Raw genomic sequence first — 23,344 nt, 5'->3', positions numbered from 1 at the left:
GGATCAATCCAGGGACAAGATCACATCCTTTGAGCTATCCCCTGCAACATGCCTGATCCAGGGACAATGTCACAACCTACCTGGAGCTTGGTCTCAACATGGACGCAGACACCTCCCAGAGAAGAATCAATCCAGGGACAAGGTCCCATCCTTTGAGCTATCCCCTGCAACATGCCTGATCCAGGGACAATATCACAACCTACCTGGACTTGGTCTCACCATGGACACAGACACTTCCCAGAGAAGGAACAATCCAGAGACAGGGTCACAACCTTTGAGCTCTCTGCTACAACAGGCCTGATCCAGGGACAAGGTCACAACCTACCTGGCACTTGCCTCCCATAAACCTAGACACATCCTTTAGAAGGATCAATCCAGAGACAGGGTCACAACCATTGAGCTCTCTGCTACAACAGGCCTGATCCAGGGAGAATGTCACAACCTACCTGGACTTGGTCTCAACATGGACACAGACACCTCCAAGAGCCCAGAGAAGAATCAATCCAGGGACAGGATCACATCCTTTGAGCTCTCCCCTGCAACATGCCTGATCCAGGGACAATGTCACAACATTCCTGGACTTGGTCTCAACATGGACACAGACACCTCCCAGAGAAGAATCAATCGAGGGACAGGATCACATCCTTTGAGCTCTCTGCTACAAAAGGCCTGATCCAGGGACAATGTCACAACATTCATGGACTTTGTCTCACAATGGTTACAGACACCACCCAGAAGATGACATTCACTGCCGGTCGGCATGGAGGCATCCTGATCACCTTCACTTGCTTTTCAGCATTGTACATGAACACATGTGCATCTTCCTGAACATGCGTTGTGATACTCATAATAAATCCTAAAAAGATCGTACTCCAAATATCGTCACCCAGTTTGACCTCTTAAATAATTATGCGAGGCTTTGCATAATGTATTCTGTTTTATAATAGTGTGAATAGGAAGAAAACTACTTTATAGAATAACAAGTTTATTCAATGGGAATACACTATACGTACATGCATTTGTACAATGCATGAACATTTATTACACTGTAAAAGTACATGAAGGTTGAACATTTGAAGGTAACAGCGTCGTAAGTAAGAACCACTGTATTTGATTTGAAAACTAAAAAGAATATATCCAAAGACTCCTCCCTCAATTAATTACCGTTCTTGTGATCTGGATGACAACTGACTTACAGTCTTGATTTTCTTATAGCAGCAAAAATTGTTCTCACAATTGGGTATGCTGTGCTGATTTTCACTACGGTATGCGTCAAAGTCATGTCAACCTGAGGATGGTGACAAAAACGAACTTCCGTGGCCTGTGTTGACTTATCAAATGCAATTTCACGTTTACTTGAATACATCAATGAACAGAAAATCCTTCATTTCTTACTTTTCTTCTCAGACCTTCTCTTCTTTTTCTCCATATCATCTGCAGAAAGAAAGAGGTAGCTGGGTTACAATTCAAAACTTCAAAATATCTTGATGATTCCGAGATAAAACGGAATGCGAAATGATGATAGCAATATGCCTTCCACCTAAGCACCAACCTGTGTGAACAGTGGACCCAATTAAATGAATAAACATTTAGAATAAAGTTGTTGATTTCATATTACACTTACTGTGCTGCTGTGCCGACTCCAGGCGTCTCTTTTTACCATGATCAGGAGACAACGTTTTATCTGAAAGACAAAAATTGTCACTTTTCTAGTTAAATGTTCAATACGTTTGTCTGTAGCTCAAGGTTTCAACCCCCAGGATCAGCAATTACCAGTATGTCAACAAAGAAAAAACAATTTGCTCTTTGCTGATGAAAAAATTGGATCAAAATATCGAGGAAATCAAAGTCATTCACTAAATCCACTCATTTAAGGCAAGGAAATAGTACTGAAACTCACCAAGTTGAGTCTTCTTTTTAAGGGGGCTCCTCTTTGTATCCTTTTTCGGCGACTCAAGCTTGTCATCCTCTGCAAGAGTGTAAGACACGGAAATTGTATAAGTGACCGGCGATCGGTGGCATAGTGGATAAAGTACTCATAATCAGGAGGTCGTGAGTTCGACTTTCCAAAGGATTCCGATCGTTTCATCTTTGGTGTCCTTGAGAAATAACGCCATCACTAGGAGGCAATTTTAGAAGTCAAAAGCCTTAAGAAAACAGAGTCTGCAGTGCAGACTGGGGTGTAATATGCCCTATGTTTTGATTCAAGGTTGTCGTTATCAGAGCTTTTATATTGGAAATAATTGTAATTAATACTGATACCTTCCAAGCACCCAAAGGGTTTATTTCTGTACTTCAGCCCCTCAGGGATTTCAAAACTTGGGTCCGGTGGAATGGCAGGAGCTTGAAGCGCTGGGATTTCATAGCTTGCTGTGAAGGTCACTTGCCGGGAAAAAGGTTTCACTGAAAACACAACGATAGTAGAGAGAGTAAAAAATCTATCTTGTAAATTTTTCACACGGTTTCAACATTTTCAAGAAAGCTGTGGATTATTTTTCTTTTAAGCATGTTCAGAGAAAGCCCTTTGTTCATAATGACCACATTGAAATACTTTCATTTTGATACTACCATTGTAAAATAGATCGTATTTACTATATCGAATGATTTCACCAAACCCAGCAGAGGCATGCAAGACGGCAAGGAGAAATGCTATACATTGTTTATGGTGTAGGATGTGATATGATGGCATATGGATAAACCGAGGTGAAGCCGTACCTGGCACCAACTGTCCAGTCCTCTTGGACGGCAAGAGTGGCATGTATTCATGAATCTGTAAAGGAAAAACATTAAGTAATCAGAATATGGGATGCACTTCCAATTTTGACATTTTTTCTTTACATGTTAAACCCTGCACAACTGCAATGAACACAAATTGAAGGCTAGCAGTGCAATTAATCATAATATATTTCAGCACAAAGAAACAAGACGTAGAACTGTGATATTAAATAAGGGTTAGCCAGACCCGCGCCAATCTAAGGATCACCATATCATTCATAAACTGAAAATTATAATGTACCGGTACTAGTAAAGAGAAATCTTCCAATTTTTTCCTTCACATCCCAGCAGTTAGGAAACTCAGACCGCAGGAATATAGTAATCATGCCTATATTCTAACTCACCTTATCATCTTTTGTCAATTTTCTTGCATGAGACTTCCAGGAAACACCATCCTGAAAACAGAAAGGGTCCGTATGATATGAGTTTTTACCAACACAAATGTCGGACTGATTAGGTGAAACCTTCTTGATATCCAGCAGTTTCATATAAGAATGGGAAATCCATTTTTTAATTCATACCTTATCCTTTTTAATCAGGCCAGCACCGTCCATCTGCAAGGGCTTGTTGTCAAGATCATTGATATCAAACTGGAAGAAACATCACCATTTGCATTAATTATGTTTTATGGAATTATGATACTGTCATGCCCAAGCCTGTTGCTTTGCTTGATTAAAGGCCTATGCTGTTTGTTAAAAATCTGTGACAACATTTTGGGGGCAGGGTGAAGATGCTCTATCACGTTGAATAGGGTGACAAAAACACATGATAAAAAGTTCCCACAAAAGTTGTTGCAGGCAAGTGGATACATTGTACTAAGCTCATTTTTGGATTTGGCCCACAGCCTGTGGAAAGAATTTGAGACGGAAAGTAAGCACTTTTAGCCACTAGGAGTGTCAATTATCTCCTGCAGCAGTTTGACTCTATTTTGCAAGAACTTACACCGAAAGGAACTGTTATCAAGATTAGCTCCACATCATCAGACTTTGTCTCTTCTGCAGAGATGAGTGGTTTGTACTCGTTGAAATCGACAGGTACATAATCTGCAGGTGGTGGGTTTCTGGAAACAAATAATTCATTGTACAACATAGCTGGGACAAACAATGTTATGTCTTAGCCTATGACTTGAATCTGTGAGATGATTTTAGGTTTTTACACTACTTACACATATATCTAGGTACATATTACTATTACTATCGTCTCATATTCTTGTCGCAAGCTACCCAATTGACACGACATTCCTCCTGGAAACAAACATTCTGTTGTCAACAATTTAAAACAACAGCAGTGCCAATCCAAATGGTGCATTTCCACCCGTATTTGATGTCATAACTTCTGCAAAATATACAAATACAATTACATACCGGAGTTTAGGCACTTTATAGTGGACTTCTTCCCCACCAGATTCAGCACTCTCTGCAGATTCAGAGAGTTCATGCTCCAATTTCTTAACTTCACGTAATTTCTTCTTCGGAGATATTGCCTTAGTCGGAGAACAAGGGCTACGCATTTTCTTGGAGGGTGAATTGGGATTAGAAACAGAGCCAGAGCCTTTTTTGCGTGGTGATTGACGCAATTTTGGAGAATTCATGATCGGAATGATTTCACTGTCATTTTCTGATTCCGAGTGATAATGTAGCCTGGCTCTTAGGTTGTCCGCAAATTGTGAAAGTGACCGATCAATCTGACTCTCTGTTTCACTTCCCTCGATCTCCTCATCACTTGTGGGAACACGGGAAGTATCCGATCCACTCCCATCATCAGATTCTGATGTCTTTCTTGGTAAATTTTCAGTAGTTCCACCTTTAACTCTCTTTGTTGATTTTCTATCCAAGTCGAGTTTTTCCTTTGATTTAGACTTTGGAGAAGAATCGTGTTTTTTGTTTTCAGTCTGTCCCATGTTTTTTCGTTCAAGTTCCTTATCTGGTTTATTTATTCTGTCATGTGACTCTCCCTTGGTGTTCTTCATGTGCGGTGTACGAAGTGGACTAAAGAACTTAAACCCTGACATCTAAACTTAAAAAGAAATGGAAAATGTTATCAACATCATGACAATTGACATGCCGCCCCCTAGTATATGGCCCACGGAGTGTTTTAGCAGTATGACTACGAGAGGCCAAACTATCTCAATCATCATCATGCAGGTGTAAACTCTAAAACATATAATAACACAACAAGTTAGTAGGCCCAAAGACTCGGAGTCTGTGAGAGTTCACTTTGCAATTCTGACTGGTACTGTACTATAGTTTCACTGGTTAGTTTTGATGATGATGATCCACTGACTTGGCCAGTTTTGGTCGTTTTTCTCACGGAATCAGGCAAATGCAAATTCTAAATGATGATTTCCGTCATTTCAAACAAATTACCAACATGCCGAAGCCTTGTTTAAAGACGTTTTATAACAAAAAATATTCGCACAGGAAAACCACCACATGGAAAACTTTCGTGGCCGTGTAAAGAAGTACCACGCATTCTCCAAACAGATCGAAGGAAACACTCTGTCTCTCTCTGCCAACATAGATTCATTACACCGTGAGGTCCCGGATGACGATATCCCGAATCAATTCTCTTCTTCGATCAATCAGTAAAATAGTCCCCTCAAACTAACAAAAAACACACAACTCCGGACATTAAAAAGTTAATGTCAAGTCATTCAAGCTAAACCGTAATTGGACTCTTAATCCTGCTTTTATGTGATTCGGCAATCACGTTTTTCTGAGAATTTACACAGTAATGTTTTTATGTGATATAAGCAATCAGGATAAAGCGTGACAAAGGAACATTCACGTTTTTTCATGTTGGCCCCGACTATATTAGAGTCCAGAGTTTGATGTATTTGTTATGTGTTTGGCGGTGGACGTTTTCGATTAAAAAAAAGTTAAGCTTACATTTCTTGTTGTTATTGTCCTGTGGATTTGTTAAAATCAAGAATGAATGCACCGGTACTGCGGTAGAGTTGCACAGAGTTCCACCAATTCTTGTCGAAAGCAACTGCGATGCCGCGGCAAACGAGCGATTATGTCACATGCGATGATCCAGGTCACAGCTCGTTGGGGCGCTTCGTTCTTTACACCTGTGTCAAAATTCTGATTGCGGGTCGGACACGTTAAATTTTTGTTCTTTTCCTGTTTTATTTTGCGGTGCGGTGGTCATCACGATCAATATCAAACCCAGTGATTGCGGGTTTTACTCGCAGGCAAGATATAGGCTATGATTTTGTCACACATTATGTTCAATCAGCAAGTTTAATCGCAGGTCACAGTGATATAAATCATTTGTTTGAGCAACGCTTTGAGTAGAAAATGCGTTATTTGTTATTTTCACCACGCAAAACTCCTCAGTGGCGCGAAAAACTATCCGCGCACCGCGTTCACGCCACCCTTCTGTCACGGCGCAACTTCATCTCCACTCATCGTCGTCGGGATTGTCTAGTAATATACATGTAGTTGTCATGGTAATTGCATACTTCGCCTCGATATTTGGGTTAGAAGTATCAAAAACCTGATATCAGGATGTGGTAGTTGGTATAAGATATAAAATGTTTGAGTCCTTTTCACATTACACAACAATCCCCGTGTATAGTGGGTGATTTCTTTTTTGGCAACACATTTTTACTTCGCCTTTAGCACGACATTAATCTACTTTTCTCTTTGAATATCTGGCCTGGTCAATATATTCGGACTACTTCGGGCCTACGAAACCAACCCGTTACTCACACATATATTATTTCTGTGACAACCTTGTCACATTGATGACGCCGTGAGCGATGTTATCATGGTCTGGGCTGGTCTGGTCGGGTGGGTTTTTGGTCTGGTGCAAACGGCCCTACACTCTTAATTTGATAGTAAAAATAACTATTTTATAACAATTTTTTACTTCTTAGTTGCCATGGCACCGACTGGTTTTACTTAAGACCAAAGTTTTAGCTGGAGGACACCACGGGCCAGGGCAGTCCTTAGGGTGGTCGCTACAGATAGGCTACAATCACACATTTTTCCCGGAGCACGGATTGAACGACAGTCAGATTTTTCAGCCATATCGCACAAGTGACATTGCAAATTAACCATCCAGATCCCTTGAATTGAAAGATTTTGACTCTAACGTCTATCATAACCGTCGTTCTCATCAAAACTGCCCCCAATTTTTATTTTTTTACTTGGCCAAGAAAGGAGTTGCGATCTAGGAGCCTTGTATGTCAGGATGCTAACACAGCACAGATGATGGCCTCAGTAATTCACCTTGCCTCACTCCTCCAGCAGAGTTGGCAGCGACCCAAGCCCGCTTATCTCGCCCGAACCCCGCAACTCCGCTCGCCGTGCGCACTGTCCCGTATGTTGCCCGTTTATCGCGGCCATGTTGATTTCTGTTGTTTACTTACGCGCGACAAATGGCCTAAATATCTGTCGATTTCTCAGCTCCCTTTCATCGCTCGAAGTACCGACTTGGGACTGACAAAGCTTCGTGGTTGAAGAACAGTGTCTCCAGGTTAGAATGATTTCTGATGTTCCAATTTCTCGTAATCTCAACTTTTTTCGCGCACGTGTCGGCCGCTTCGATTTGTACGGCGCCGCCGCCATTACGTGTTATGTGCTTTGATGGCATGATGCATTGTTATTGTATGCTCGGTGCACTGCGCGATCGATGACAAAATGTGTAAGGGTGAATTGTGTAAATCTGTTGAGGCCTTACGGTCTGGTCCGTACATGAAGCTGGATATGCATGCATGGTCCTGTCAAGCATCCATAAGTTAATAAGCTAAATAAATCTAAGTAGTATTGTTTTTGATCATTTTTTACTTCTCTTGTCAGTTTTTTGTTTGTACATAATTCAAATATTTTCAAAAGCAGAATTTGGGTGATTGCGTTGGATTGCCCACTTTAAGGGTTGACCATAGGTACCGCCATTTGGCTAGACCTCAAAATCCTAAAGCAATTTTAAAAACTCTTTCCAAATGCATAATGAATACTTGACTTGCCAAACTCAGCTCGACGCCGAACTGCAGCGCCACTCGCGGACAAAGATAGAACAACTCGACATTTTTTTCACCGGTTTTCTCGCTGCGCATGCGTACCAGCGGAAATCAACAAAAGATGACGCTGGTACGCATGCGCAGCGAGAAAACCGGTGAAAAAAATGTCGAGTTGTTTTATCTTTGTCCGCGAGTGGCGCTGCAGTTCGGCGTCGAGCTGAGTTTGGCAAGTCAAGTATTGAACGCTCATTTTTAAAACCCGGGAGGCTGCTCTCTGGAAAACGAAGAATGGATTTCCGCCCTTGAAATGAGCATCCACTACGTTTTGAAAAAGTTCTAATTGCTGTAGGATTTCAAGTTTTAGCCGAGATGGCGGTACCTATAACCCTTAAAAGTTCACATCCCGAGGAAGGTCAGAAGGTGTCCAACAGCTTGTGTTATTGTTAGCAGGACTGTTCTGTTCCGCTGGGAGTACATACTGGTTCGGTATGTAGTCTTGGATTGTAAGTTGTAAAAGCTCGCAACAACTTTCAATCCGATTTGATTCTTGGTTTGGTCACTAGCTGAGGGAAGGTTTTTGATTCGACCTACTAAGTACTATTCAAAGGGCAAAATCGGGGGGGGGGGCACGTTTTGTGGCCATTTGATCCCAGTTAATGCATGTGAAAGAACCACTGGCCTACCTCATGTGTTGTGTGCCTAATGATGATGTCAGTTTGTAATGAAATGTACATGTAATTGTAAGTGTATTATGTGCATATTAGAATAATATGTATAAGAACTACTGGCGTGGTCTACATCATGTGATGCAAATAATATATCATGTATTGTATTTAACATATCTTTTAAAAATATTGTATTTTATTTCGTACAGGTAAGAAACACAAATTCACACCGGCTTATATTATGTGTTGCATATTCTGAAAGCCATTCCATTTTAAATCATTCAAATTAAATTTCCATTCTAAATTCATTATATGAGTAGGCCCATAGTCAATATGTGTAAATGTAATGTAGTGCACTACATTATGAGTTCATTTTATCAGTAGGCCTACAGTCAGTATATTTTAAGTAGTGCACTACATTCTAAATTCATTTTATGAGTAGTAGGCCTATTATAGTCACTGTGTATTTTGTCAGTATGTGTACTGCACTATATGCATAAGTTCATTTTATAAGTAGGCCTACACTACAGTCAGTACATTTTTGGCTTACCGTAGGGTAGTCTGTACAATACCGGTGTGTCAGTCGTCCGTCGTTGTCGGTATCCTTTTTCAAAAACTGTGGCATGTTTAACTGCCAGAGCTAGGAACTTAAGACTTTGTACAAAGGACCCCCGGGTCGAATTTCGGCTCGATCTGATTCTGTACTTGGCCACTAGGGGAAGATAAGCTGCAAGTTAAATTTTCAAGATGGCCGCCGGGTGGCCATATTTTAAACCTGATTGGTCTCAAAAGTGGAAATCTAAAAAGTGTTATATCTCTCTTATAAGTGACTCGTTTTCGATAAAATTTTTATGGTAGGTTCTACTGGCAAGGATACATCACATGTCATACCAACTTTGATTTGATTTATATACTATACATGTAGCATGTTTCTTAACCAGGATGAATTCCTAACCACCAAATAACTATATGGTGAGCACAATGGCCCCTGGCCTTTTCATTTAAAAATGAAGTCCACTACAATATGAGTTCATTTTATAAGTAATCCTACAGTCAGTATATTTTTATGGAGTTTGTACATTCATTAGTGGACCTATAGTCATGATGCGTTATTTATGATGACAGCTGGCATATATACTGAACAAAACACTCCAACCTTGGATTTTGACTATAGATTCAGTATAGCCACACACATATAGATTATTCATTTTATTTATTTATTCAACACTGATACCGCTCTATAACACTTCCAGTCCTATGGCAATCCCATATGGCTATGACTTCACTATGGTAAAATGGATCAATACCCAGTACCAGTGTGTTATTCATATGTACACCTATCTATATGGGTTGGCTATTCAACACTTACATGTAAATGGAACTTTGAGTGGTGACTAATGGTTTGGTAATTTACAGCACATGGGATTGGCATACTTCACAAAGGTCAAGCAAGGTGCACTTGCTTTACACAATAGACGTCCATTGGGGCTTATCAAGGCTTTATTGTTTGCTTAGTGTATGCAGTTAACACATGTAGGTTAGACCATGGAGGCATTCTTAATAATACCTGTACCTCCATGGTTGGACTCATGAAATACCAGTGTGTGTCTTGCATTGGTACAACATTTTCCCCATCAATGAATTCAGAATTAAGGCCAGCTACATCACATGTACCATCCACAGCTTATATTTAGTGTATTGTAATATCCTCATACCTGTTTTTCCATATCCTGTAAAGCTGAGGCATAAGATTGGTTTAGTCTAGGCAGCAGATGTATTGCCCGACTAATGGCACATTGCCAGTGTCTCTATGGCAACCCTGACAGATCTAACCGGATCTATCTGGGTGTGCTTTGTCTGAGCATGAGTGAGTCATGAGTGTTGTGCATGACTGTGTGCCTGCCTGTTGTGATTGGTTGGCCGGATGACCTGATGTGTGTTAGCCAATCGGTGAAGAAGGTGCCTGGCATTGTCTGGGTCGAGGCTATAAGTAGAGGTGTGTTATGACAGATGTGTTCATAGCCGTATTGGAATTTGTTAGGTAGACATGTCATTGCCTGCTGCGTTATGGAATATTGGTAAGTTTAGGATCGAATTGAAATATGGTTACACGTTCTCGACAAATTATTGGTTATACATTTGTATTTGTAGTCTGCCGAGTTTAGTAAATTTGTTATTATTAAAAAAAAAATTTTGTTCAGTTAAATCGGTGTGTAGCTTGTTGGTGGCTCTTAACTTTGCTGAAGATGGGTGTTCAGAATGTCATTGAATAGTCCCATGGCCATGTTAATAATTTAGGTGATTAATTGCAATTTAATCTTTGTGAACATTCATTTAGTGCAGGCTCAGACTGAACATTTGTGTTTAAAACTTTGTTGCTCTTTTTTTTGTGCACATTTGTGTTCAGAATGTTGGTGGCTTGTTGTCCTTTAATCTTTGTGAACATTTGTGTTCAGGATGTGGCTGGTTTGTTGTCCTTTAATCCTGGAGAACATGTGTTCATGATTTTATTGATTAGTTGCCCGCAGTTTTGTTCTTGTTTTAGTTGATTAAATGTTCTTATTCTTTGTGCCATTTGTGTTCTTAATATCGTTGATTAGTATTCTTAATTTTGGTGTACAATTGTGTTCAGAATGTGGTTAGTTGTCCTTTTATCTTGGTGAACATTTGTGTTCAGGATGCAGATGTTGAGTCTTAATCTTGGCTAAAGGTGATTTGTTCTCAGGATGTGGTTTGTTATTGCACTAACTTGGTGAACATTAAGTGAGAGAGCTGTGCTGTGCTGAGGAGTTAACATTTTAAATGGAATAAAAAAATGCAACTTTGTGATCTTCTGAACTCATGCTGACATGTGGACATGGAGAATATTTGCAGTATAAAAACGGAAGTTTGCAGTTTATTTATTGTCTGCTGTCCCCAGCCATTGGCATCATCATCTTCCTGTTTCTTCTTGTTTGTGGTTGAAGGACCAAAATCATGGAATTAATCGGAAAGTTTGAGGACATCCAGTGGAGGAATGGGATGGGATGATGCCGGAACCAACTTTAACAAATTCGGGATATCATTTAAGAATCTATATAATAATACTGGAAGGGGGACGAATAAAGTCACACTTAGAGGCGTTGGATTGCCTTGAAATTTTGCATGAATTGTGGTGACACTTACCCTGATGCAACGTCTTGGTTTTGTTCAAAAATATACTTCAGCGGAGCAGTAATGAGGGATTTTTAATCGGACACTGTCAATTCTCCTTACCACTAACAGAAGCCAAGCCATTGCTGTTAAATTATGCAGGGGCTTAATCAATTATCTGCACTCCCTCTGGGGTGAATAACATTACCTTTTGAACAGCTGGCTGTAGGGGGATGATTGGAACAGCCGGTATACCTGCTGACCTGCTGAACCCAGGTTAATGTTATCTGCACTCCCTCTGGGGTGAATAACATTACCTTTTGAACAGCTGGCTGTAGGGGGATGATTGGAACAGCCGTTATACCTGCTGACCTGCTGAACCCAGGTTAATGTTATTTTCAATCCACGATTTCGTGGGAAATGAAATTATAAACAAACGCATGTGTGCAGTTCAAATGTAAACAAAAATGTATTTTTGGTACTTTGGTTGCTGGACTTGGGTTTTCCCGCAGTTAGGAGCTGGGGTCAAATTGATGGTCTATTGTTTATGGGTGCTGTTTTAGTCAGAGCTAGCCCTTGATTATGAAGGAATTTTCAAATGAAGGTGACCATGGTCTGTTTATGTGCTCACCACAGCTTTCAATACTTGATGTATCTGAAGAGGCACTCTGAACTTGGCATGGCCTTATCAAGGAGCTGCTCACGATGCTGAACTTCTAGCTTGCCTTTCGACTAAGTGCCTTGCCCGAGACATTTGGAAGCCGACATGTGAAGGCCTATCTGAGTTCTCCTTCTTCTCCGTATAAAAAGGGGCATATTGCTGACTGAGGAACGAGGCATATTGACATTGCCTCATCATCTCTATCGGACCAATTGATACACTTTTTATGCACACATACAGCACGCCACAGCTAGGTCCGAGTCTGTGGACAAATGGTTGGTTTAATTTGCCTCTTCAATATTGCTCCTTTGATATTGCATTAGATTTTCATTGCAATTCAATCTATTCAAGATATAGCCCATTTGAACCTGCCTGCGCCACGGGTATAATGCTAGTGATGTAGTATTGCTGATGAATGAGAGGTGAATTTATCGTGTGATTTACTCTAGAAACTTACGTTATTCAAGTTACAAGTTACAAATCGTACTCTCTGACATAATGCATAGAGGATTTGTATACAAGTAATATTAAACGTTTAAAAAGTTTACCTCTATTTTGTATGATATTTTGTGCCTAATTGACTGACAGAAAAAATACTTAGGTAGATATGGTGTATATGAGGCTCATTATTTCATAATCTGAAAGTCGATTAATATTTGCAACATTTTATATTTTCTCCGATTGCTCAATACTTAGTCTGGCAATTTACAATCCCATTTTGGTGTGATGGGTCACATATATATATATGATTTGGGTCACCCAAGCACGGCTGGCAATGACCTTTGTCATACCATGCTGAACACTCAAGGATGTCCAAATTCATTAAAAAATCAAGGTCAAATTGATATTTTCTATATAAAAGGACTTACTGGGTGCAAGAGAATTAAAGAATAGTTTGGATGGTTGCAGTGTTTGGACAACAGGTATCTGAATTAGTACTATTTGTTTAACCTAATCCTCTTTTCAGGGTTGGTTAAAACTCTAATCAGACTTTCATTGCATGAAATTGCGGTGTATTCCTGTTTCGCCTATTCCTGTTCCGCCTATTCCTGTTTCGCCTAATTCCTTATTCACCTATTCCTGATTCGCCTACTTCCTGTTTCACCTAATTCCTGTTTCGCCACAGACGTAGGAATATGAACCGTCCCTTACTATAGTGTTAAAGGCTATCATTAAGAATAAAGTCTGAAATAATGGATTTAGCGACATGTCAATTATTTCAGTATCATTCGGAATAACTTTGGAAAATTATACATAGCTTACATAGGCTTATGTTTTAGCTTATTTTAAAAGGCAAGAAAAAAAATAGTAAGAAAGTTTTACCCTTTCATTAGATTTGAGAAAGGTTTCTTAGGCCTGCATTTTATATTTTGGATTCTCTTTCTTTTATCTAAAACTGTGTTCACACTGGGGTTATAAAGCGAATTGAATCCGCTTTAAACCTTTAATACGTATTGGGTGTTCACACTCAGGTCGGTTTGAACCGTTTTCAAACCGCTTTAACAAATACGGTTCTTTAATGCGCATCAACGAAGTCGCTTTGGTTAATTCGCATTGAAGCCGCTTTGGAATTCGTAGTGTGGCGCGCTTAATGCGCATTAAGCAGTGCGTTCGCACTGCGCATGCCCACAGCATAACTGTGAGTGAGTTCAACCATGTAATTATAGATGGCGCATCGTTAATGCGTATTCATTGTGACCCGTTTTAAACCGATTTGAATGCGCTTTAAGACCCAAGTGTGACGCGACCGGATTTTACAAACCGCTTTCCAGAGAGCGCTCTCCGGAAGACGGTTTGAATTCGCCTTCAGTGTGAACGTAGTATTAGTCAGTAACTGGCTTCTTAATAGAAAGGATACCTATAGCTACATTGTTCTTTATTATGACATGGGTTTTACAGCTGATTTTGATCAAATAATTATGAGAATGTACAGTATAATGTATTTTTATCAAAAACTCATGAATTCCTGTTTTTATAAAATAAGCGACTGCTTTACTCTACTTAATCTATTAGTTTTTACTGTGTGTCAGTATGGTCCTATGGTCAAGTAAAGTCCCGGACTGTCCCCGCTTTCAAGGTGACTCTTTCAAAACGGTCATGGCATGGTTTGTTAACAAAGTTGATGGCATTTGATTAGTCAAATTGTCATCACATCGTTAACATCATCCAATTGTCCCCTCACATTTTCCCCATAAAATGGACATGCATCCCTAAGGTTCCCCCTGGGAGAGTCGATTTATTGTAGGGGTACTGGAAAGTAGGCGAAACAGGAATAGGCCAAACAGGAAATAGGCGAAACAGGAAATAGGCCAAACAGGAATAGGCGAAACAGGAATTTTGTAGGCGAAACAGGAATAGGGGAAACAGGCATAAACCGAAATTGCTGGCCATGCCTTGTATCTCATAGCTGCTGCTCGTTGTCTGTGGGTGAACTAATTATATGTGCTCAAATTGCACATTGCATTGTCAGGGAAATGTTGACCTCAGTTTTGTGTTCTGATAGTGTTATAGGAATTAGACACATGTACTGAATTTGAAAGGCCTGATGATGTTCAAAATACTTTTTAGTTGATAAAGAGACCTTGGGTGGGGAACATGATCCAGCACTTCTGGAACAAAGGTTGGTGTTATCAAGAAAAAGTGACTATTGAATTATCAATATCATCAATTCCAACACATACTGGTAAAAACAAGTTTAGGTTAGGTTTATATAGGAGTTTGCCTCTGGTGCTTATCAAAATTTATCAAATAATGCTGCTTTGTTCTTCCTGTTCCTGTTTTAGAATGATCTTGTTGTCTGATTTGCCCTCAGAAAATTAAAAATTCTGGTGTCACATTTTACCTCTTTCCAATTAAGAAAAAAACTACTTATAAAATTCTTGTCAATTTCAACCCAATGTTTGCCTGGCACCAATGAATCTTTCATATCGAAGGCTATCGAAAGCTTCCTAAAGTGACAATGACTGCCCTAATTTAAGCTGAGCGCCAGCTCTTCTTGAGAGTTGGCATACCGATCACCCAAGTTTGACAATGGCTCCCGCCTCAACCTTTTGTAGCCTGTGTACCCATAGGCCATCACTGCTGCACAAAGACGAGAGCAATTTCGTTTGGAAAAGAAAAACTGTTGACTGATTCTGCCTTTAAATATATAGGGGAATTTAAATCTGCCTATACTCTAGATTTCTATCTCTGGTTCCCTTTTGTTTTGGTTGGTGATTTGTCATATATTGAGAATTCTGAACTGCAGTACAGGACAGTTATGTGCTTCATAAAACTCCTTTTAACGGAAGTCTTTGTCCCGTAGAAGTGCACTGTGTCAGTGTGTGTGGGACGTGCTGTGTGTCATCTGTACTGATTGTCGATGCTCTTAAAACTTGTTGAGGAGTTTTTAAAAATGACTGGAGAAATGTTGCGGCTTCGGAGCCGATCTATCAAAAAGAGGATAAGGTAGGTAGTAGAGTCAATATAGCACCTGACCCCAAAAAAATTGCAAGCAAACGTTTTATGGTTGTTTATTGTAGTATTGGGTCTTGTAAACAACATATCAAAAGTTTACAAAAATTTAAGTCCCGGAAAGGGTCAAAAAGTGACGTCAAAAACAAGATGGCCGCCAAATAATAAAAGTGGCTATATCTCACTTCATATTTGACATAGAGTGAAAATATTGGTGTCTAGGTATAGGTTTTAGGGGTCAAGGAATCCATTAAGCCTATTTATGAGGTTGTAGGAGAATTGCATAATGGGAAATCCAAGATGGCCGCCACGACGGCCCCAGATTATGTCTTTGGCCACAACTCAGTTCATACTAAACGAAACTGACAGTTGTGTGGTGTCATTTCATAGGTTTTAGGGGTCAAGGAATCCATTAAGACTATTTATGAGGTTGTAGAAGAAGTGCATGATAGGGAATCTAAGATGGCCACCAGATATGGTGCGTAAGTTGGGAATATTAAAGAACTATATTTAGCAACGACTATATGTACATAGTAATATTTTATTTTTAGTCACTGTGGAAATAGCCTCTATATCTCATTGTTCTTCATCAACGTCTTCTTCGTCTGGTATTGGGTCCAGAGTCATGTTGTCACAGTTCCCCTCTTGACAAGATCCGCATGCATTCGTGCACTCAAGCCCATGCTTTTTGCAGGTACACCTTAGTGTGTTACATGTAGCGGAGCAGTTGCAGTGGATCATTTTGAGGAGAGCCTCGGGAGCAAGGTCATTATCCATCATGATCGGAATGAGTGTATCCCCTTGGACTTTGAATCCCCAGTCAGTTGGAACCATGTCCTCACTCATGCCCATCCAGACAAGCACTTGGTAATGCACCCTAAGTGAGTGAAATCTGGTGGCAGAAGCAGTTGGTGGAAGTCGTTCAGGTGTCACAAATGCCTTGGCTCTTGAAACTTTCTTACAGAGCAAACTGTACCTAAGGGCTGCAGGAGATTCGCTTTGATTCCCATTAAACAATGAAATCATTGCTTTAGAGCCAGCACCTTCGATAGTTTTTTTGTCTCTGTCAGGGGAACAAAACACCTTTGAACATGAGCGTAACACGGTGTCTCCCTTCAGAATCTTTTCGAACACGGATTTCTTTCCAATGCCAAAGATTCTTGAAGTCGTATCACAACCCGTGAATGCGTGCAAAAACAGCAGATCAGTGCATATGTCATCACCTAATATATGTTTCAGAACACTGATGTTGTACACATGTTTTGTTTTATTACCACTTTTGTCTGAACGGAAGTACAGCTCATGGCTGTCCTCAACTGTCGCATGATACAAGAGGAGAATCAACAGGTCGGTATCTTCACCAATGAGCGTTGTAGATTTGTACCTAGACATCGAAACTGCAGCTTTTACAATGTCCACGTCTGCATCTCCCTCAGCTTGAATGACATCGCAGCCTTTCTGTCGCAAACAGTTTGCGATTAGATCAATCATAGCCTGTTTGTTTTCCACATTTGAGAGGAAGTCTTCCTTTTTTCCAACGAACTTGGTAGCATCTGATATATCGACCTTGTTTGCAGTCTTGTTAGCACCTCGTCGCTGATGAGTATTATCCTTAATTCCTGGCCCTCCGCTGTACCCATCAAAGACAACTGTGGCATGTCCGTATAAATCACCAGTGAGCTTTGCATATGCCTCGGCGATCGAGCTGTATGTGGACCCTTCGGTCCATTTCGTTCTATGCAAAAGTGAGCCCCCGTCTAAAACGTAGTGATCAGTGACTGGGATTGTATCGAGCACGGCATCCTCGGATTTAGGAGTGACATGGTTTCTTATAGCTTCCATCAGTTGTGCCTTGTCTGGTTAGCGCAAGCAGTGCTTTGCTTCAAATAACGATGGAGGATGAGGGCTGAGTTCATAGTCCATCACCTCACTTAGACTAAGATCTTCTCCTGACTGTGACACAACCAAGAACCTCTGAAACAACAGAGCTGGGTCGATGGTTCGATCGCCAGTTATTTTGATGGCCCGGGCAGTAGCTAATGTCTTCACTCTAGTATTTCTCTTGTGCGAATACGAAAATATAGACTGTCCTTCCATTGCTTTTACTACGCTTTTGCCAACCGTGAAAAGATCATGCACGTTCACATCTTCATTAGCATTTATCCTTGTTATAATGTTGCGCAAGGTGGCATCCCCTGTAAAGGGAGAAAAGTCTGCAAGTTTTTCTATTAGCTTTTCTCCGTCTGCTTTATCTCTGTTCATCCTTGAAGGCGTAGCCTCTTTGTGCTGTTCACTTGTTGTGTATACCATCTGGCTGAACTCTTGCATGGCATAGTTGTAGGCTGAGGTTACAGGGCGAGACATGGTCCAAAGTGTTCTTTGGTGTTCACTGAAGCCACTTCCTCTTGTTAGCCCGCCTGTGCTTTTAAGAGAACGCATGAGCGTCTGCTCTATAACAAGATCAGAGCTTAGGCCAGCCCAGTATTGGTTGCTGCGGCGTATGACATGGAAGCCATTCATAAACTTCTGATGAACAGTAGGGTTTTCAGCTTCTAAGCTGTTCATCTTCTGTAGATACAGATAACCCGACTTGAGATAGTTAGGGTGTCCAGCTGCTGCAAATATTGGCAAACAATCTGCGATGGCATGGAGGTGCATCTCCCATGACCCAGTGCGATCAGCCTCAATGAGCTCGCGTGCAACTCCCAACATTTTCTGATAGTTTATCCACAGTTTACTTGTCTTTGAATCATTGGATAGTTCACATTCTTTCGATTTGAGCTGATGAGCGATTGTTGCGATGCAATCCGACTTCAGCAACGACTCCATCTCTCGTTCACCAGTTTCCGTAAGAGCGTAGAGCGTTTCAAGCTCTTTCAAGACGTTTTCAAAACCAGTCTCGTCCTTGATGATTTTAGCCACTATCTGATGCGTAAGGCATTGATCCACAAGAAGATGTCCACGAAATGCACGTTGTACAGATTTACCACTCATCATATGCACAACCGCGTTTTCTCCATAGACTGTTTCTAGGATCTGTCTCAGCCCACTCCCATCCATTAATGTTCCTATTGCCCCAAGAAGATTCATGAAGGTATGGAAACTGCCTAGTAACAACACAACATTTCTAATCGGACTATTGTCTGGTACTTCATTTACGATCTCCGATGCCTTCCAGAAGAGCGGCTGGTCGAATGTAACGATTGGTGGGATGTTTTGCTTAGCGGCTAGGTTGCATACGTACTCCAACGTGGAGAAAATGCATGTTTTGTCGCTTGATGACCAATAACATAAACTGAGCTATTTTTAAGTCTTGGGTGTATTGCGGTCAGCATCGATTTGCAATGATGCACTTCTTCTACAACCTCATAAATAGTCTTAATGGATTCCTTGACCCCTAAAACCTATGAAAAGACACCACACAACTGTCAGTTTCGTTTAGTATGAACTGAGTTGTGGCCAAAGACATAATCTGGGGCCGTCGTGGCGGCCATCTTGGATTTCCCATTATGCAATTCTCCTACAACCTCATAAATAGGCTTAATGGATTCCTTGACCCCTAAAACCTATACCTAGGCACCAATATTTTCACTCTATGTCAAATATGAAGTGAGATATAGCCACTTTTATGATTTGGCGGCCATCTTGTTTTTGACGTCACTTTTTGACCCTTTCCCGGGCATAAATTTTTGTAAACTTTTGATATGTTGTTCACAAGACCCAATACTACAATAAACAACCATAAAACGTTTGCTTGCAATTTTTTTGAGGTTAGGCCTTATTTTTCATAAATTGACTCTACTAAGGTTCCAGTTGCTGAACTTAACATTTGAGAGATGTTTCAGAATATCGGCCCTTGTGAAAGTGCCAACTGATTTGACCCACAGTCATAAATATTCTCAATTTACTCAAAAATCACAAGTGTCGACCTTGATTTTGAGCCAATTTTGCTGGTTATGAGACTAATCCTTTTGTGTAAGTTTGATATTTGTCAATAAGGTGATGAACTGATGACAATCGTCAATAGATAAATGTCCTTTTCACAGCATGAGCAGGTGGTTGTAAAGTGTTACTTAATGTTGAATGAATCCCATTGATTGTTGAAGTCATTGTTGCCTGGTCCCGTTGTTGAAGTACAGAAGACACTTGTTGTATGTTTATTGTCTGTTTATTTGTTATCGTAGATTTTTTATATTCTTTAAATTACAGTGACTTGGAATGTGAAAATTTTGATTTTAATATTGCATAATCAAGTGGTTGTTTCATGAATGTACCAAGTTATTTCGTTGGAATTTGTTCATTGGTGCTGATGTTTTTATCTTATAATATTGTTTTGCTTGTACCCTGTTTTTAGTGGGTTTGCACCAAATACTTTAGAGGGTGAACATGCAAGTCATTTTTTTAAGTATCAACTTTTGATCAGTCGATAATGAAATCAACCAATCTTTTAAGCATGTCAACTTCCATCGACTCTGCTTTCTCTTCAAACTTTGTGAAGTTACGTAAATTGTTAGTACCTTCTCACCTTTCAGACCCGTGGCATGTTCACTGTAAATGTGTGACCAACTGCATGAAGAAGGCATGAAAATACATGACAAACAATGGAATCAACTGCTTGTTCTCTTCAGAAATGTTCCTGTTTCTGTGTCATGCCTCAACCATTTATTCCTGTGTTGATTCCTGTGCATCCTCGGCACCCAGTGGTTTTCCATATGCTCCAGCTCTCGCTATTACAAACCCCTGGGGAAATCCATGCCCTTCAGACGGATTGTAGCGGTAGAAAAAAAAGCGCCCAATCAGAGCGTCGGTTGTATTTGAGTCTCGGAAATTCGTAAACCACGAACCCAGGAATTAATGCTCTCAGATGCACTATCAATTGTATAGACTTTTGCGCCATAGGGCTCGGGTCCGAGGTAGGTTAGTTAAATTTCAATCAGCGCCATGAAACGCGTATTTTCATTAGCTGCTATTTTTAGAACATCCGGGTATTTATGAAAATTCTGAATTTTTCAGTGCTGTTCCTTCGTATTGCGCGCACCCGCTGCAAATTTATTTCATTACTTAATTAAAACACAATTACACGTCTACACAATGTTTAACAGCATAGAATCGATGAAGTATAAAACGATTTAACGATAGGATTATCTTAAACTTTATTCATATACATTTTATTGTCATATAAAACACTATATATACATACATTACGCACAGTGTATCAGGTTATCAGAACAGCCACCCTTCGCTGTCGATTCTAATGGATTTTCTCAGGGTTTTGTATGGGACGTAGGAGTATCAAAAACCTGAAGCTCAGGATGATTCCTGTGCTGATCATCCGCTAACCTGTCTACCTAGCGGCAGACCCAAGCGTTGCATAAGTGACCACCCTCGTTTTGTGTTCATGGATGATGAATCATACTGATGACATCATGATGGCAGATGAAGCATCCTGATTTTCCGTTTGCACTTCATCACGGTGGGTAAAGGTAACGATTTGCCGAAGAAAAATATGTGCTTAACTGGAGAGGAAGTGACGACACAAAAGATGATTAGTTCAATCTGAAGAAGACCTAATTTGCTTTGATTTATCAGATAAAATCATCTTGTCATAAGTGTTATTGCAATTACATATACATATATTTGAAATGTACATTGTAGTTGTTATTGCAATTACATGTACATATATTTGAAATGTACATTGTAGTTGTGGTGGCAGGATTTCCCATTCTGGTTGGTTATAGTTAAATAATATTTATTTAGTAATTTAGCGTGGCAGTTAGCAAATTGCAGGAAACCGTATTGCATCATGCGGCGTATTTGAGGCAATTAACTGCTCTGCTATGTCATCGACCTTCTGAGCAGTTGTCGCCCCCATTTCCAAGCATAAGTAAGACCACACAAACATTGCTGAATGGCATTGTGGTGGAACTGTAGTTCAGTGGATAGAAATCGACAGCGACAAGGCAGATAAATGTAGCTGTTCTTGCATACACATTTCTGATGCCTGCTTCATATCGAAGCAAGTATGCCAGCGGTTTAGTAGTTGGCCCTGCTGTGATAAGTACAGCATTCTTGGCTGATGCATTCATTGCAGAAGGTTGCTGCAGCTTCAGCGGGGCGACCTGTTCCTGTACATTTGCATCTACAATTAGTTAGAAATGGTGTTCCAGCTACTTTTGCAACACTAAAAGGAAGCTGCGTACCTATGCAGTCAGCATTGAAATGGAAGCATCTGAACTGATGGCTGCAGTTTTTGCATGACTGATAGTTGAAGTAATACTAGGCAACAGCCATTTGCTGCAAAAAAACTTGGTCACAAGCACCTAAGTACAGCTACCAATACCCATGCCGATCTACCAGCGTTGTGCGTACTATCCAGAGGAGACTACATGGACTGAGGTTCACTGCCGGTGAGTCGGCATGCCAATACCCATGACAATAAACTTGGCAAGACCAAAGGCAGTTCTTGCCAGCCTTTGCAACAGGCATTCACCACAGCTGCAGCGGGTATTGTTGGTGCTAATTCCATACAGCTACAGCAATTGGTAGTTACTCTCTCTTCTACCTTGGTTGCTATTCCAAAAGATGTGAAAGTGAAAGCTCTTGGTAGCTTAGCAACCTGTTACATGGTGTTAAGGCCTTAGCACATGAAAACATCAAACCAGTCATCTGGTTACTAGGCAACACAATGTGTTACAAGGGTCTCTATCGCTGTGCGTTTGGATGAGAACATCCAAATGCAATAACTGATCTTGCTTGTTTTCCCGAGGATAGACTGATCAGGAAAAGTTCAGTAACTCAACACTATTTTCGAATAATCACACAGTGCACCATTGCGAAATGGTTGGTCAACATACCATTTCTAAATGGTGACTCAGCATTCCATACATTACTCAATAATGACTCCACATCCTCTTTCCAATAGTGAAGTATACTCGGCATACCATTTCCAAGTGGAGTCTCGGCACACAATGCATCACTGAATAGTGACTCGGAAGTAACGTACCATTTCCATAGTGACTCCACACACCGTTATAACCATGCATTATGGCCTTACTAAGTTAGTAAGTAATGATTCAACATACCATTACCCAATAGTGACTCAACACACGATGAGTCACTAAATGATGACTCCGAAGTCGCATACCATTTCCAATAGTGACTCCACACACCGTAATGACCTTGCATGACTAAGTAGTGACTCGGCATACCATTTCCAAGTGGAGTCAAATTTCTTTCCCATTAGTAATTTGACGCATAACACCACACACACCTGTATGAGTGACTTGAGACATCATCCCAATTAGTGATTCCATGCATCATTTATTCCTGTGGGGAACAAAGACTGTCTCTTGGCTTAACACATTTTTTTTTTCATCAGCATTTTGCAGTCTGCCTTGTTGCCTGTTGTTGTGAAACGTCCATGTCTGTCAATTGCACAGTCGTGAATTCAATGTTCTTGCTTTTCAGTAAGCAGTTTCAGGCATACCTTCAAATACATCATTAAATTCACCCATTTCCTTTGCTGTAGCCACAAATTGAACCTTCAGCCATTTTACAACAATGCTCATTCCATATTTAGTCGTTCCTTTGTCATGTGAGCCTTCTACGTCTCAACGGCTGTATGCGTCACTGGCAGCCATTGATTGAGCCGAGTTCAACAGAAAATTCTATGACGCCACACAAGTTGGC

The 23,344-nt window shown here is 40.4% G+C and overlaps 2 protein-coding genes across 11 annotated transcripts in view; one reads left to right on the top strand and one right to left on the bottom strand.

The window, feature by feature from the left end:
• Positions 1-993: 993 nt before the first annotated feature.
• Positions 994-23,342, bottom strand: LOC135490579 (muscle M-line assembly protein unc-89-like). 8 transcript variants are annotated; one of them, XM_064775770.1, is made up of 10 exons: positions 22,926-23,342; positions 4,140-4,786; positions 3,718-3,835; positions 3,297-3,365; positions 3,120-3,170; positions 2,716-2,770; positions 2,263-2,403; positions 1,901-1,969; positions 1,625-1,684; positions 994-1,434 (listed from the first exon to the last, which is right to left on the bottom strand). In XM_064775770.1, the coding sequence occupies exons 2-10, from the start codon at positions 4,784-4,786 to the stop codon at positions 1,385-1,387; spliced, it is 1,260 nt and encodes a 419-aa protein (XP_064631840.1). In that variant the 5' UTR covers positions 22,926-23,342; the 3' UTR covers positions 994-1,384. The 8 variants fall into 8 exon arrangements, with proteins under 8 accessions (XP_064631840.1, XP_064631839.1, XP_064631836.1 ...); XM_064775769.1 differs by having other exon boundaries at positions 4,140-4,791; positions 22,926-23,341; XM_064775766.1 differs by lacking the exon at positions 22,926-23,342 and adding an exon at positions 22,738-22,890.
• LOC135490578 (uncharacterized) overlaps positions 7,178-23,344 on the top strand; it is a 28,120-nt gene continuing 11,953 nt past the window's right edge. Inside the window, exon 1 of one of the 3 annotated variants that reach the window (XM_064775763.1) lies at positions 7,178-7,260. Coding sequence is in view for 2 of the 3 variants with exons in the window: in XM_064775760.1 (XP_064631830.1) it covers positions 15,564-15,649 (86 nt within the window). In the remaining variant the exon portion in view is untranslated. Of the gene's footprint in view, positions 7,261-10,297; positions 10,488-14,966; positions 15,650-23,344 lie in introns of those variants that run through there. The other 2 variants (XM_064775762.1, XM_064775760.1) reach the window with 2 other exon arrangements.

Source organism: Lineus longissimus, chromosome 7 (assembly GCF_910592395.1).
Source record: "Lineus longissimus chromosome 7, tnLinLong1.2, whole genome shotgun sequence".
NCBI classification, from domain to species: domain Eukaryota; kingdom Metazoa; phylum Nemertea; class Pilidiophora; order Heteronemertea; family Lineidae; genus Lineus; species Lineus longissimus.
Note: the sequence above shows the minus strand (reverse complement) of the source record. Positions and strands in the feature narration are given on the sequence as shown.